Consider the following 14,568-nt stretch of genomic DNA (forward strand, 5'->3'; position numbering starts at 1 on the left):
CAGATAATCGCGATCTTGTCATATTTTCGACGGACCTTTTATCATTGCTTTTTATTTTATGTGGCACGAATTCCATTTCACATGAACTCATTATTCAAAGGTCCTTCTCGTTCATTTCGATTTTTGATGAAATTGTGCTCTTTAGTATACCTCATGTATAATAAATTCTTACTCAAGATGTTTATTAACTCAATTTGTCGGTTATGAAATCTAAGGGCCGTTTACACTGAGTGAAGACTCCAATTTATTAATAAACAATCTTAAAAAACCACAATTTTATCACATTGGTATTATTTTTTCGGGATCCCGAAAAATCCCGGGATTCAAAATAAAAAATCCCGGGATTCGGGATAAATCCCGTCCCGAAAATCCCGGGATTTCGGGACGGGATTTATCCCGAGTGACAGCCCTAATATCGACTCATCTCGACTCAAATTTAGCCGCCAATTAATCAAAAATATCGATTTAAATCAGAAAAATGTATTACTAATTGTCGTATTTTATTCCAAAATGTTGAAACTTCCACCCACAATCAATCTATTTCACACTGCTATAATAACTTTGCAAAAAAATTTGCTCAGAAAATTTGAAGTCAATGTAAATTTGATTGTAAGATTGGTTGTACAACCAATCTCATTACCATTCGAATAACTTCAAATTGATTTTATAATGGATAATTGTCCACCGCCGAATGGAAAAATCTATATCGGCTTAGCCGTCAAGCCGCCGCCGCCGGAGACAAAAATTTAGTGTCAGCCGCCGCCGACAAAAATGGGTCGGCTTCATTCTCTGCTCCAAAATCGTCCCGAGATGAATCGTTTGTCTATAGTGAAACTAAAATAACATTACTTTGCCAAATAACAGGTTGGCTGATAAGTCCCCGGTCTAATGCGCTTTACAGATTATCAGTTATTCCGGACGGAATGTCGGTGTTTGTAAAGAATCTATCCAACGACTGGAATGCATAGACACAGCTGATTTCTGGTTATAAATTCAGCTGTTTGTTTCGATTTCAGTCGATCGATTGAGCTCGTTCGACATACAGAAACAGGCTGTTACGGTGTGTCGAATCGATACGACTTGTCGGCGATGACTAAATAATCGGTAAATGTGTTATCGATCCCATAAACATGCAGCAGTATCGATTAGGCCTTCGGACTTCACTTATAATGTGCACAATATATGGGATATGTTCGACACGAGCACTGTCGTCCGGAATAACTGATAGTCTGTAAAGCGCATAACAAAGGAAAACAATATATTTTGTCAAAATTCGTTTTTATTATTCAACATAGTTCCCTTCAAGAGAGATAAAACTATTATAACGACCTTCCAATTTTTTGATACCATTTTGGTAGTACTCCTTCGGGTTTGCCTCAAAATAGGCCTCAGTTTCGGCGATCACCTCTTTATTGCAGCCAAACTTTTTCCCTGCGAGCATTCTTTTGAGGTCTGAGAACAAGAAAAAGTCGCTGGGTGCCAGATCTGGAGAATACGGTGGGTGGGGAAGCAATTCGAAGCCCAATTCATGAATTTTTGCCATCGTTCTCAATGACTTGTGGCCCGGTGCGTTGTCTTGGTGGAACAACACTTTTTTCTTCATCATATGGGGCCGTTTTGCCGCGATTTCGACATTCAAACGCTCCAATAACGCCATGTAGTGGTCACTGTTGATAGTTTTTCCCTTCCCAAGATAATCGATAAAAATTATTCCATGCGCATCCCAAAAAACAGAGGCTATTACTTTGCCAGCGGTTTTTCCACGCTTCGGAGACGGTTCACCGGTCGCTGTCCACTCAGCCGACTGTCGATTGGACTCAGGAGTGTAGTGATGGAGCCATGTTTCATCCATTGTCACATCTCGACGGAAAAACTCGGGTGTATTACGAGTTAACAGCTGCAAACACCGCTCAGAATCATCAACATGTTATTGTTTTTGGTCAAATGTGAGCTCGCGCGGCACCCATTTTGCAGAGAGCTTCCGCATATCCAAATATTGATGAATGATATGACCAACACGTTCCTTTGATATCTTTAAGGCCTCTGCTATCTCGATCAACTTCATTTTACGGTTATTCAAAATCATTTTGTGGATTTTTTTCCCTGGGGCCCCTGCCAGCATTTCAAAGTTCCATTTCATCCAGTGCTGCCGCTAGTGAAAAATTGAGTGAAGTAGATTTTGGAAAAAAGTGGAGTAGATTGAATAAAATTGAAGTAGCATACATTTTTGAAAACAAAACAATAGAATTCATTTTATTATATCCTCCACCATAGGACGGGGGTATATTAACTTTGTCATTCCGTTTGTAACACATCGAAATATTGCTCTAAGACCCCATAAAGTATATATATTCTGGGTCGTGGTGAAATTCTGAGTCGATCTGAGCATGTGCGTCCGTCTGTTGAAATCACGCTAACTTCCGAATGAAAGAAGCTATCGACTTGAAACTTGGCACAAGTAGTTGTTATTGATGTAGGTCGGATGGTATTGCAAATGGGCCATATCGGTCCACTTTTACGTATAGCCCCCATATAAACGGACCCCCAAATTTGGTTTGCGGGGACTCTAAGAGAAGCAAATTTCAGACGATCCAGCTGAAATTTGGTACATGGTTTCAGCATATGATCTCTAACTACCATGCAAATTGGTCCACATCGGTCCATAATTATATATAGCCCCCATATAAACTGATCCCCCGATTTGGCTTGCGGAGCCTCTAAGAGAACCAAATTTCATCCGATCCGGCTGAAATTTGGTACATGGTGTAAGTATATGGCCTCTAACCACTATGCAAACATTGGTCCACATCGGTAACAATTCAATGATTAAAACCGATATGTTCATCGTAATTAAAGGAATAGGAAAAACAATTAGGTAATATGGGGAAAAATTTAAAAATTTGAAGCAGAACAAAAAGTGAAGCAGATTTTTAGAAGAAGGAGTGACGAAGTAAATTTTGTGAAAATGAAGCAAAATACTTCGATTGAAGTAGTAGCGGCAGCACTGATTTCATCCTCATCGCTACCACAGACTCGTAAATGTCACCACAACCTTCGCTAACTGTGATGGGGGAAGCATATCAAAAAGTACAATATGTACATGAAAGTATTTTGCCATCACTACTGTTAGAAGAGCCATTTTATTTTTTGTGAAACGCCAAGCGCAACCAGCTTTTTATATTTTATTTAAATAAAAACGAAAATAAAGTTCTGAAAACATAGATATTACGCTTAAAATTGTGAAAGGTATATGGTGAACAATTTTCGACTTTCCAAATAGAATAGAGTGATCGTTTTTCAAATATTTTTCCAGACACGCTGCCTCCATTGGGAATAAAAGCGCTGGCTGATAGACGCTATAACATGTAACTTGCAACTTGTAACTTAACGTTAAATGTTATATTGTTACGAATTTGATAATTATAGATATAAGTTTATTTAAATTAGTTTCCGTTAATTTAAAACTTCAAATTGTAACGATAAAATTTCGCTATCACTTGTTGGAATCATCTATTCATTTTCTAGTATTTTCCTGAATTTCTTTTATGTTCTTTTGTTTGCTTACCGAAGTGTTAGTTCTTGCTCTCTCATAGAATAGCAGCCCCTTTGCTTTGTTGTTCTGCATTCTCATTTCATCTCATTGTCTATTGTCATTGTTGTTGTAGTAATGCGGGCATATATCTGTGTGGGTGTGTATGTGTTTGGCAGCCACCAGACGAATAACTTAATGATCGTAGATCCTTCTAGCATTGTCTAAGAATGTTCTGGCGTTGCCAGAATATTGTAGTGCTACCAGAACCCAATAAACACAAACGTTTGAAAAATACTAAAATTCAATAATTTTTCAAACATTTTTTCAAAGGATTAGGGTAATATTCAAGTTGAGAAATTGTTGAGAAAATCGCGTTCTCAACAAAAAACAGACATTACCCTCAACAGTAAAATTCAACACAATAGCAATAATTTCTCAATTGTAATCCTCAAATTGAAATGCATCGCTACTCAATAATTTCTCAAACAGTTTTCAATGTGAGAAAAATAAAAAATTACCATTGTTGCGAATACTTTCAAGCCACAATTTGTATGAAAATCAATCCTAGTTCTAACTGAAAGTCAATACTAAATTTCTAGGGATTTTGAAAATTTTATTATTTTTTTCGTTAACAAATATAATAATCTTAGAAATAACATTAATAATATATAAAAATAATAATATAATACCAATCAAAATGTAATTATCTTATTAAACGTATTAATAAATAAAACTATGAATACAACTTTAAATATCTTAAACATTTTTACATGTATAATTCCATTTCCTCCATAATGTTGGTGTCATTAATATGCTGGCAATTTGAAATAATTACTATCGAGGAACTTGCTGGCTTGTGTGTTAGAATAGATTCCAGCAAGAGGAAATCACAAAATATCAAACTGATGACGGGATGTAAATTGATGTAATGCACATTTTCATCCAGAAGTTCTTGATATAGGAATTGTTGCACTTTGGTTTAATTGATTGCACTTTGTAAGTTTTCTGAAAACTTTTCTTTGTTGTTCCCTTCATCGGTTTTTCATCGGCCAACATCTTCCAAGAATATACCATCCAATGATTTTAGTTTTCTGCAAAACAATCGAGTTTTGTGATTTCCATTATGTTTTCATTTCACTTTTTATTTTGACTTACCAATTTGTATTTCTTCCAACTGACCACGTACTTCGTGATTTCCTCAAGAACGTTGGTGTTACAAAATTGTTATTAAAATACTGGCAATTTTCAGGAACTTGATGACCAGATAATTGGAATAAATTTCCAGCAATTTCAATTCACAAAATAACAAATTATGCGATATAAATTAAACTATTTCACATCGATAGTTTAATTTATATCGCATCATCGGTTTAATTTGTTATTTTGTGAATTGCGAATTATCATCCAGTAGTTGTTGATATGGAAAAGCATAAATACCAAGTTTTTTGGTTGCACTTTGATTTATGGAAACTTTCTCTTCTCGATAAGCCACTACCATTTTTCATCGGCCAGCCTCTTAATGTGTCCAAGAATCAGCATCCAAATATTTTAGTTGTCTGCAAAGAGATTTGAGTTTAGTGACTTCCTTAAAGTTTTCATTTCGTGTTTTAGTTTTACTTACCAATTATTATAAGCAATTTAAATTGATTATTAAAAAATTTCCACATTTTTTTATTTCTTCCACGAACTTTGTTGTCCAAAGTAGTCCCAATAAACACAGGATGAGCGTTTTTCAAATGCAACAACTTTTCAGTTTGAGGGTAAATATAATTTTCAACATAAATTCAACTTGACCTGAAATAGCTCATCTTCAATACATCTTCAAATTGTTTGCGAATTACTTCCAATTTGCCAAAATGTTGACGAAATCTTTGAAAAGGTGTTGAAGGTAATATGAGAAAACTTTGACAAAACACTACCCTAAAATGCAACGAAAAAAACATGTGGTTTTCAATACTTATTTGTGCAACGAAGTTCGTGGTCAATTGCAAGAAATAAAAAAATGGAAAATTTTAGACAAATAACCAAATAGTTTATAAAAATAGGTAAGTGAAAATAAAAAATGAAATAAAACTTTAAGGAAGTCACTAAATGTATATCTCTTTGCAGAAAACTAAAATTATGGATTCTACGTTCTTGAAAATATTAAAAAGCTGACCGATGAAAAAATGGTGGACAATTAACTGGAACTGCTTCAAATAGTTTATAATAATTGGTACGTCAATATGAAAAATTAAATTTAAATCTCTTTGCAGAAAACTAAAATCTTTGGATGCTACATTCTTGCAAACAATAAGAAGCCGACCAATGAAAAATGAGTGGCTTATCGACAAGAAAAAGTTTCCAGAAACATTACAAGTGCAACCAATTAAAATTGTTAAAAACAACAAATTGTTGAAATCAACAACTTCTGGGTGAAAATGTGCATCACATCGTCAGTTTAATTCATATGCTATTATCAGTTTAAAATGGATATTTTGTGAATTCCTTCTGCTGGAAATCAATTCTAACACGCGGTCCAGTACGTTCCTAATTTCAAATTGCCCGCATGTTAATAAAAGGAAGGAACCAAAAGGAAGGAAATCGAATTATCAATGCAAAAGTGTTTACTAATAATGTTTAAGATATTTAAAGTTTTTTTTTTTTCTTATTTGTTGATATGTTTAATAAGATTATTATTTATCAATTGGTATTGTAGTGTATTATGTAGTGTAGCGTATTATTATATATTTTATTTTGATGAAAATGAATAAATTATACAAAATTCTTAGAATTTTGGCTTTGACTTTCAATTTGAAGTGGGGATATCGTTCATACAAATTTAGGTTGAAAAGTATTTGCAACGATGTTAATTTTGAATTTGACTCGCATCGAAAATTGTTTGACAAATTATTGAGTAGAGATGCATTTCAATTTGAGGATAACACTTGAGATATTATTGCTAATGTGTTGAATTTCACTGTTGAGGGTAATGTCTGTTTTTTGTTGAGAACGCGATTTTCTCAACAATTTCTCAACTTGAATATTACCCTAATCCTTTGAAAAAATGTTTGAAAAATTGTTGAAATTTAGCATTTTTCAAACGTTTGTGTTTATTGGGGTATTGAAAACCATGTGGTTTTTTCGTTGCATTTCAGGGTAGTGTTTTGTCAAAGTTTTCTCCAATTATCTACAACACATTTTCAAAGTTTTCGTCAACATTTTGCCAAATTGGTTGTAATTCGCAAACAATTTGAAGATGAATTGAAGATGAGCTTTTTCAAGTCAAGTTGAATTTATATTGAAAATGATATTTACCCTCAAACTGAAGAGGTGTTGCATTTGAAAAACGCTCATCCTGTGTTTATTGGGAATGTTCTCGTATTGCCACACCGTCATATATAAAAGCGCTCGCATGCTGCTAACGAGTCAGTCTTAATTAAAGCGTCAAACGAATAACTTCAGTGTGAACGAATTGTAAAGTGTGAAGTCATAGTAAATAAATTGTAGATTGTCGTTATTTAAAAGAACTGTGTTTTAATTGTCGGGTAATTAAAACGCCTAAATAAAAAACGTAACAATATTTATGAGAATTTATAAATGTTTAATAAAATTAATAAACATCTATAAAATCGTGTTTTATTTGACCACAATGATTCTTTTACAACTACAACAACACTTTCTCTGATTGTTTGAAGGGGCTCTTATTGGCGCCCTTATAAATGTATCCAGAAGGGCACCTAATAATTGCACTCATGCGATACTTTGGTACAACTTCTCAATAGTGACGGCGCTTTTCCGAGGAGTTTTGGATATCGTATACGACTGTTTTCGACGTAGTGGGGATTCTCAGAAGCGCCCCCATAATCAAAAAATGTTGGCAGGGTCCTTATAATGGACCCTGCCAGCATTTCAAAGTTCGATTTCAACCTCATCGTTACCACAGACTCGTAAATGTCACTTCAACCATCATGAAAAGGTACATCAAAAAGTACATGCAAGTAATTTGCCATCCCTACTGTTAAAAAAGCCATTTTTTTTGTGAAACGCCAAGCGCAACCAGCTTCTTATATTTTAATTAAATAAAAACGAAAATAAAGTTCTGAAAACATAGATTATACGCTTAAAATTGTGAAAGGTATATTGGTGAACAATTTGGTGATTTTCCAAATGGAATAAAGTGATTGTTTTTCAGATATTTTACAGACACGCTGCCTCCATGGAATAAAAACACTGGTTGATAGACGCAGCAACATGTAACTAGCTTTTTGTAACTCAACATCATCATTAATGCCAAAAATTATGTTAAATGTAATGTGATAGTGGTATAAATGTTATATTTTTACGAATTTGTAAATAATTAATCAAATTAATAAATATCTAAACAAACGTGTTTTACTCGACCACAATGATTCTTTTACAACTATCTTAAAATGCACTTTTTCTGATTGTTTGGAGGGTCCCTTATTGGCGTCGTTCTAAATTGATCTATAAAGGCACCTAATAATTGCACTCATGCGAAACATTTTTGTAGTAACTTGGCGTGGTACAACTTCTCAATAGTGACGGCGCTTTTCCGACGAGTTTTTGATGTCGTATATGATTGTTTTCGACGTAGTGGGGATTCTCAAAAGACTCCCCAAATTCAAAAAATGTTGGCAGGGGGATTGTTAGAGAAAAGTAATCATGAAAAATGGGGATTTTAGCGGCTAAACTCTAACTTAATACTCACCTTTACTATCGAAAACCGAAACAATTATGATTCAACGCGTGATTTTTGACGTTTCGTTCGTCTCGAGGCGAACGAAAATACCATGAACAGGCAGTATGTCTCCGAACATAACTTATAGTGTGGCCAATATCTGGGATATGTTTGATACGAGCACTGTCGTCCGGATAAACTTATTCTATTTGCAAAGTCGAAAATTGTTCACCAATATCCAGACTATAAGTTTATCCAGACTATAGTTTATCCGGACGACAGTGTTCGTGTCGCATATATCCCAAATGTTGGATACACTATAAGTTATGTTCGAAGACATAATCGATATCGCTGCTTGTTTATAGGATCGATAACACATTTAGCGATATTTTACTTACGTTCGACAATTCTTAGCGTTCGGCCACACAGTAAGATTAGTTACAAACACAGACATTCCGTCCATGCGTCAATCCGTGCGTTGATGAAAGGGTTGATTTTTTCTGTTTGCGGCAGACTATTCGAGCTTTTGATTTCAAAGAGAAATTTCAACTCTTCAATAATCAGACGCATTGAAAGCATGGTACGTAATTCTACCTATAATCTGGACGGGGCATAAAGAAAAGTAATCAAACCTTTTTGCCTGCGCATGACAACCAGTGGTGCCAACTGTTTTGGGCTGAAAATCGTCAATTTTAAAAATATTTTTCGTCAAAATCGTCAATTCATCCCAAAGAATTCGTCAAAAAATCGTCACTCATAAAACAGTTGAAAAAAAAGATTTAGGAACAAAATAAAAATTTTATTCAAACATCTGAGGCATCCATATATTGTATACACAATAAAGCTGTTATTAAAAAGGGGGTTTATTCATTTTAGTTACATGAATAATGCCATTTAAATCTCTAAGTAAGTCATATAGTTTCCAGTTTTTTAAACGACGATTAATTGAAATAAATTTTTAATTAATTTAAATTAATATATCTGATTGTGACCATATGTACTACATTGTTTAACAAAATTTTCTTGACAGAAAAATTTCCTATTCTCCAAGCGAATTTAAATCCTTATTACTTGCTCATGTATAATTTTTTTTATTATTACTATTATCGGTAATGAATAAATAAATAAATTGAATTTAACTAAACTGGCTCCATAGCAATCAAAATTATTTCGCTTTAAATAGTTTATAGACAAAAGAATACCTTGCAATGTTTAAGTTTCAAAGGGATTTCGAATTTTAGGTTTATTTATATTGATTGCTTTGAAATTTCTTTCTACATTGGAGACGGCTGGGAGCAAGCTACATATAAATTGTCATATTATTGAGATCCAAAATAACATGTTTTCATTACAACTTATGAAAATCGTCAACTTATAACTACATCTCTTTGAAAAATCGTCAAAAACCCTTAAAAGGAAACACTTGAGTCGAGCATTTTAAAAAATCGTCATCTCATAACTAAGTTGTTTAAAATCGTCGTCAAATCGTCAGAGGCCAAATTTACCATCAAAAATCGTCAAAATGACGAAAAATCGTCAGAGTTGGCACCGCTGATGACAACACTGCTTGCCACAGGGTGTTATTGACATTTCGACAACACATACGTTCCACTCTTGATAGCTGTCATTTACGAATCCAATAAGAGAGAGAAAAGAGAGGCTTCACATCTAAATTAGTTTGTTTACATTCGTGCAATAACACCATCGAGCCAAGAAAGAAAATTATAAAAATAAACTAAAAGTATTTGCTTAAAGCAGCTATATCAAAAAAATATTGATAGAAGTAAAATAGATTGCTACAAGAAAATAATAAATTTAGGTAAGTAATATATATTTCTTGCTTAATGAAGGCGAAAGAAATCCAAGCTTGGGAAATGATCAGGGCGTGACTGTAAAAGCAACAACAACGAGAAAAATGCTACCTCAATTAGAAATTGAGGAATAAATGTGAGACAGCTTCACTATTTTGCTTTTATTATGCTGAGTTAGCATATTTGTTTTAATGAAAACTTAAAATTTTTCTAAAGATGTTCATATTTTGTGTTTGTTACAATACATTTCTCTAGATCTGGGAGGCGTTGCCTTTTAGGGATTCCACATTAGATCGAAATATCCCATGTTTGATTAACCCATTGGGGGGTTATCTTACACCTTACGCTAACGATTTCATTTGTATTTTCAGCATCATGACAGTCTTAAGCTCTTGTTGGTCTCCTATTATTTGGTCGAATGATGTGAAAACTGGAAGTTATGCCGTTGCTGGCTATACGGCAGCCCTCTCCGTCGTGTTCATAACATTGGTAAAACCCGTGAAAAGACATTTTCGTTTTTCACAACATATAAATATTATGTTTATATTTTTAGATTTCATATATGTTGGCTGGTGGAGATTCTTCTCAATTGTATTCACCATTATTCGAAACTGACATTCGAACTTCCATGCCCATTGTTGGAGGATTTTTCATATTTTATTTTATATTGCTAATTATGGCTTCGTATATGGTTTACTATGGGATAAAAATCAGGTAAAGTATTGAGTACCATTTAAAGTACTTTCATTATTCTATATAATGCATTCAGTTTTAAAAATACCTTCCATTTAAAGAAAAAAAAAATCTTAAGGAAACAAAATATACCTTGAAAGTAAAAAAGATAACACCGGAAACAAAAATGTGACATTAGAAACTCAACCATATCTTAAAAGTGGCCTCGATTATACCTCTAATGTCCAATACCGCTTTTAGGCGGGCTTCATTTAATAAGGAAGCTTTTAGTAAAACACACCTTAAGACAACAAAAATGGGTGAAATAATATAAAAACTTAGCTGAAACTGTCCATGAGGCTTTGTAGCATATACTGAATTTTACCGTATACATTTTTCTTGTTTAGTTTTCTTGCTTTTGTGTCGTTAACATTGAAAATTTAATCAGCTGGCAAAAAAATTGAGAAATTGTTGGAAATTCTGCGTATATCTTCATTTTTCTAACATTCCTTCGTAGAATCATAAAACATTCTTTCGCAGAATCATAAGCTTTACATTAGCGAATGTAAAGCTATTGTTCCGTCATAATTCACGGTAAAATTCGTAGATATAATATCCCTAATGATATAGTCACACTTTAACGTTTTCTGAAACTATTTATGAAAAAGATATGTCAAAGAACATTTTTAGCGTGTGCATTTCAAATGAAAACTTTTATAATTCAAATTAAACCTTTTTTACTTCAAATGAAATCTTTTACAATTGAAATTGGTTTGAAAGCTTTTCATTTGTGTTGAAAAAGTCGAGATTTTGTATCAGATTTGATGGAATATGGAGTTCCCTTGATTATATATTTTGATTATTTAGAAATAGCAATTTAAGCAATCCGAATTAATTTGCTTTTAATATTAAAAAAAAAACACTGTCTTATTGAAAACACGGTTGCCACACGTGCCATAAATAATCTACCAAAATTTTAAGAAAATTTTACCAAAAAAAAAAAAAAACATTAAACAAACTGTATTTTGAAGTTTGCCGAAACCTCTATAGAAAGTTTTGTCAGAAATTTATTTCTACCTAAAATTTTGTAAAAATTTTATTTCTATCGACAGTTTTGTTAAATTTTTATTTCTATCGAAATTTTGTCAACATTTTATTACTATCGAAAATTTTGTCAAAATTTTATTTCTATAGAAAATTTTGACAAAATTTTATTTCGTTGTTTCTTTATTGCAGCTTAAAACCATACATTGACTAAACTACAAGTGTAGCTTAACCAACAGAGGAAAAGAATGTTTGTCAAATTTATTTGGGCAAAGCCCACAATTAGGACATCAACAAAAGTCGCCAAACACGTTATGTTTTTCTTAAACCAATAAAATTCCTAATGTTCTTCCGTTATGGCTGATGTGACTGATATTTTGCACATTTAAATGATATTAAACGCGATTAGTTGCAAGGGTATTATGGGAATAATGCTATATTCAATTATCCCCGAAACGAAGGTTTGTAAAATATTGCAACTTTTAACAAAACGAAGGACGAACATCCAGCATATGACAGCCCGATTTATTTCAGGCTCAATTAGACTATTCAGTCTATTGTGGTATACATTAACTAAAAGTACCTACTACATATAAGCACTTCTAGTTTTCACCATTGAACCCTCCCGATTATTTCCTTCTATTGAACCAACCATATTGGTCCAAAAACAATATACATAAGATCGATAGAGGTGTAGAGTGTTCAAACCGGTTGGAAAAAAACGGGTGGACCGGTTTCTCTTCTTACATCGATTTTCGTGAAAAATCTCATTTTCTTTGAATCGGTAGAACCGGTGTTTTCAAAGTCTCAAAAGCCGGCTATCGGTTTTTATATTTTCCCTGTCAAATTTCCAACTTAATGTCAAATTTAGGCAAATACAGATATTTCAATAAATTGCAATGAGAATACTTCAAAATAATTGTAACGTAACTAACATCAATTAAAAATGTAATTGAATCAATTAAAAAATTAATTGAAATTTGCTAATTTTTTAATTTTTTAATCAAGTATTTTTTCTGATGCTCAATTAAAACTGTGATTGATGCTATCATTTTCGTGATTGAAGACTTTTCAATTAAAAAATTAATTGGACCAATTAATTTTGTGATTGAATTTGAAAAACATTTTTTTTGTGTAGTTTTTATATGATTACGAGATTTTGACCAATTTGAATTAATATTTTCAGTACTCGAGGATGGCTTTTGCCTTGGTTAATTTTAGTGGCGTTTGGTGTTCTATTCCAACTGATCTTTGGTTTATGGCTTATTGGTGGCTATTATATCTATGTGAGTAACATACAATGTGGATATATGAAATTTATCAATAGTAATCTAAATTATGTTTGTTTGTAACATAAATAGCTGGAGCAAACATTTTCGGCCCTAATGATATTCCTGTGGATGGCCTATAATGTAAGTTTTTGTATTAAACAATTCAACATTCAATATAATGATCAATGTCTATTTTTACAGTTCTATTGCTGGCTTTGTGTTTTCTCACAATACCAAATCTTTTTGGAAATACAAAATCCCAACATTGAGCTTTTGATGCCATAGAAAGGACTAACCTATATATACATATGCCTATATTATATGTTAGATAAATGATAAATAATGTATGCATTTTTATTTTAATTCCAATTTATTTACACAAACTTCATTCATATCCATTTTTTATAGAGTGTAGAGTTTTCAAAAAAATATGTTCAAAATATTTTTAAGCAAAGAATGAGACTAAAGTTTTTATTCCGTCCATTTTAATAAATAATAACTCAGTTTACCACTTTTGCCTTATATATACACCTATACAGATAATATGTATTATCAACGATATTGTAGTAATGTCTAGAACATGACAGCTTTTTTTAACGAATAAATATAAGTATTTAAATAAAGTACAAAACATTTTAATGTTTTAAATTTGACATGAAACAGGTATGTACGGAAATCATATACGACGGACGGTTTTGATATGGGACTAATTTTTGTATGGCTGCTTAAGGTTATATACCTAGGAAAAAAATTTGGAAGTTCTTCCAAAGGCACAACTTTAAATTTAATTATTTTTTTGTTTTGTTTCAGATAGATTAAAAACAGAGTAAGAATAATAAAAATGAAACAAATTATTCAAATTTTGTCGCTAAAAATGCTAAATCCATTCTAAAAAAATTGCGAATTTTTAAAAATTTGAAGTCAAACGTTTCAGACAAGCATTAGAATGCATTAAAAATCGTAAAAAAATTATAAAAATTATTTATTATGCGAAATATAACAAAATTGTTTAATTCACTTCCAAAACACTGAATTCAGATCACACCCTAAAAAGTGATTCAAATTCAGTGCAACGGCTGTTGAAATGGTGGACATCCGTCCTATGACAAGCCCATGTTAAATTCATCGCTTCCGCACCACTTCCGGATCCAAAAAGAACATTTTCATTACATTTTTGGCGACGCTTTTTTTGCTGTGCCAGCAAGGACGGAAGTCCTCCATTTTAACAGCCGTTGCACTGAATTTGCATCACTTCTTGTTTTGGATGTAAATTCAAAAAATTCTGTGATTTTTTGTCAAATAATTTTTATAATTTTTAATGGATTCTAACGCTTGTCTGAAACGTTTGACCTCAAACATTTTCAAAAATTCACAATTTTTTCAGATTTGGTTTAGAATTTTTTCCAACAAAATTTAAATGATTTGTACCATTTTATGAATTCTTACTCTGTTTGTAACCTATTTGAAACAAAAAAGTTAAAATTACCCATTAAAAGTATGAAAAAAGCATGTTATAAACAATTGAATGAAAAGAACTTGCTGGGTAGTTGAAATAAA

General features: G+C 32.4%; 1 protein-coding gene and 2 long non-coding RNA genes across 3 annotated transcripts; 2 read left to right on the forward strand and 1 right to left on the reverse strand.

Annotated features, from left to right (window-relative positions):
- Positions 1 to 4,349: 4,349 nt before the first annotated feature.
- LOC142221114 (uncharacterized) lies at positions 4,350 to 4,837 on the reverse strand. Its single transcript, XR_012717953.1, has 2 exons — positions 4,688 to 4,837; positions 4,350 to 4,623 (listed from the first exon to the last, which is right to left on the reverse strand). It is a non-coding gene; the product is annotated as an uncharacterized LOC142221114 (long non-coding RNA).
- A 2,590-nt stretch (positions 4,838 to 7,427) lies between these two features.
- On the forward strand, positions 7,428 to 7,920 carry LOC142221115 (uncharacterized). Its single transcript, XR_012717954.1, has 2 exons — positions 7,428 to 7,649; positions 7,707 to 7,920. It is a non-coding gene; the product is annotated as an uncharacterized LOC142221115 (long non-coding RNA).
- A 1,950-nt stretch (positions 7,921 to 9,870) lies between these two features.
- Positions 9,871 to 13,642, forward strand: pasi1 (septate junction component pasiflora 1). Its single transcript, XM_075310640.1, has 6 exons — positions 9,871 to 10,032; positions 10,396 to 10,513; positions 10,578 to 10,738; positions 12,927 to 13,026; positions 13,102 to 13,152; positions 13,213 to 13,642. Exons 2-6 carry the CDS (start codon positions 10,400 to 10,402, stop codon positions 13,294 to 13,296), a joined length of 510 nt encoding a protein of 169 aa, XP_075166755.1. The 5' UTR covers positions 9,871 to 10,032; positions 10,396 to 10,399; the 3' UTR covers positions 13,297 to 13,642.
- The last annotated feature ends 926 nt before the right edge of the window (positions 13,643 to 14,568 follow it).

The sequence above is a fragment of the Haematobia irritans genome, chromosome 1 (assembly GCF_050003625.1).
Source record: "Haematobia irritans isolate KBUSLIRL chromosome 1, ASM5000362v1, whole genome shotgun sequence".
In the NCBI taxonomy this organism is placed as follows: domain Eukaryota; kingdom Metazoa; phylum Arthropoda; class Insecta; order Diptera; family Muscidae; genus Haematobia; species Haematobia irritans.

Coding starts and splice junctions, on each gene's coding strand:
- pasi1 (XM_075310640.1), top strand. CDS start 10,400: ATGACAGTCTTAAGCTCTTGTTGGTCTCCTATTATTTGGTCGAATGAT. Junction 10,514..10,577: donor CCGTCGTGTTCATAACATTG/GTAAAACCCGTG, acceptor TTATATTTTTAG/ATTTCATATATGTTGGCTGG. Junction 13,153..13,212: donor TCCTGTGGATGGCCTATAAT/GTAAGTTTTTGT, acceptor CTATTTTTACAG/TTCTATTGCTGGCTTTGTGT.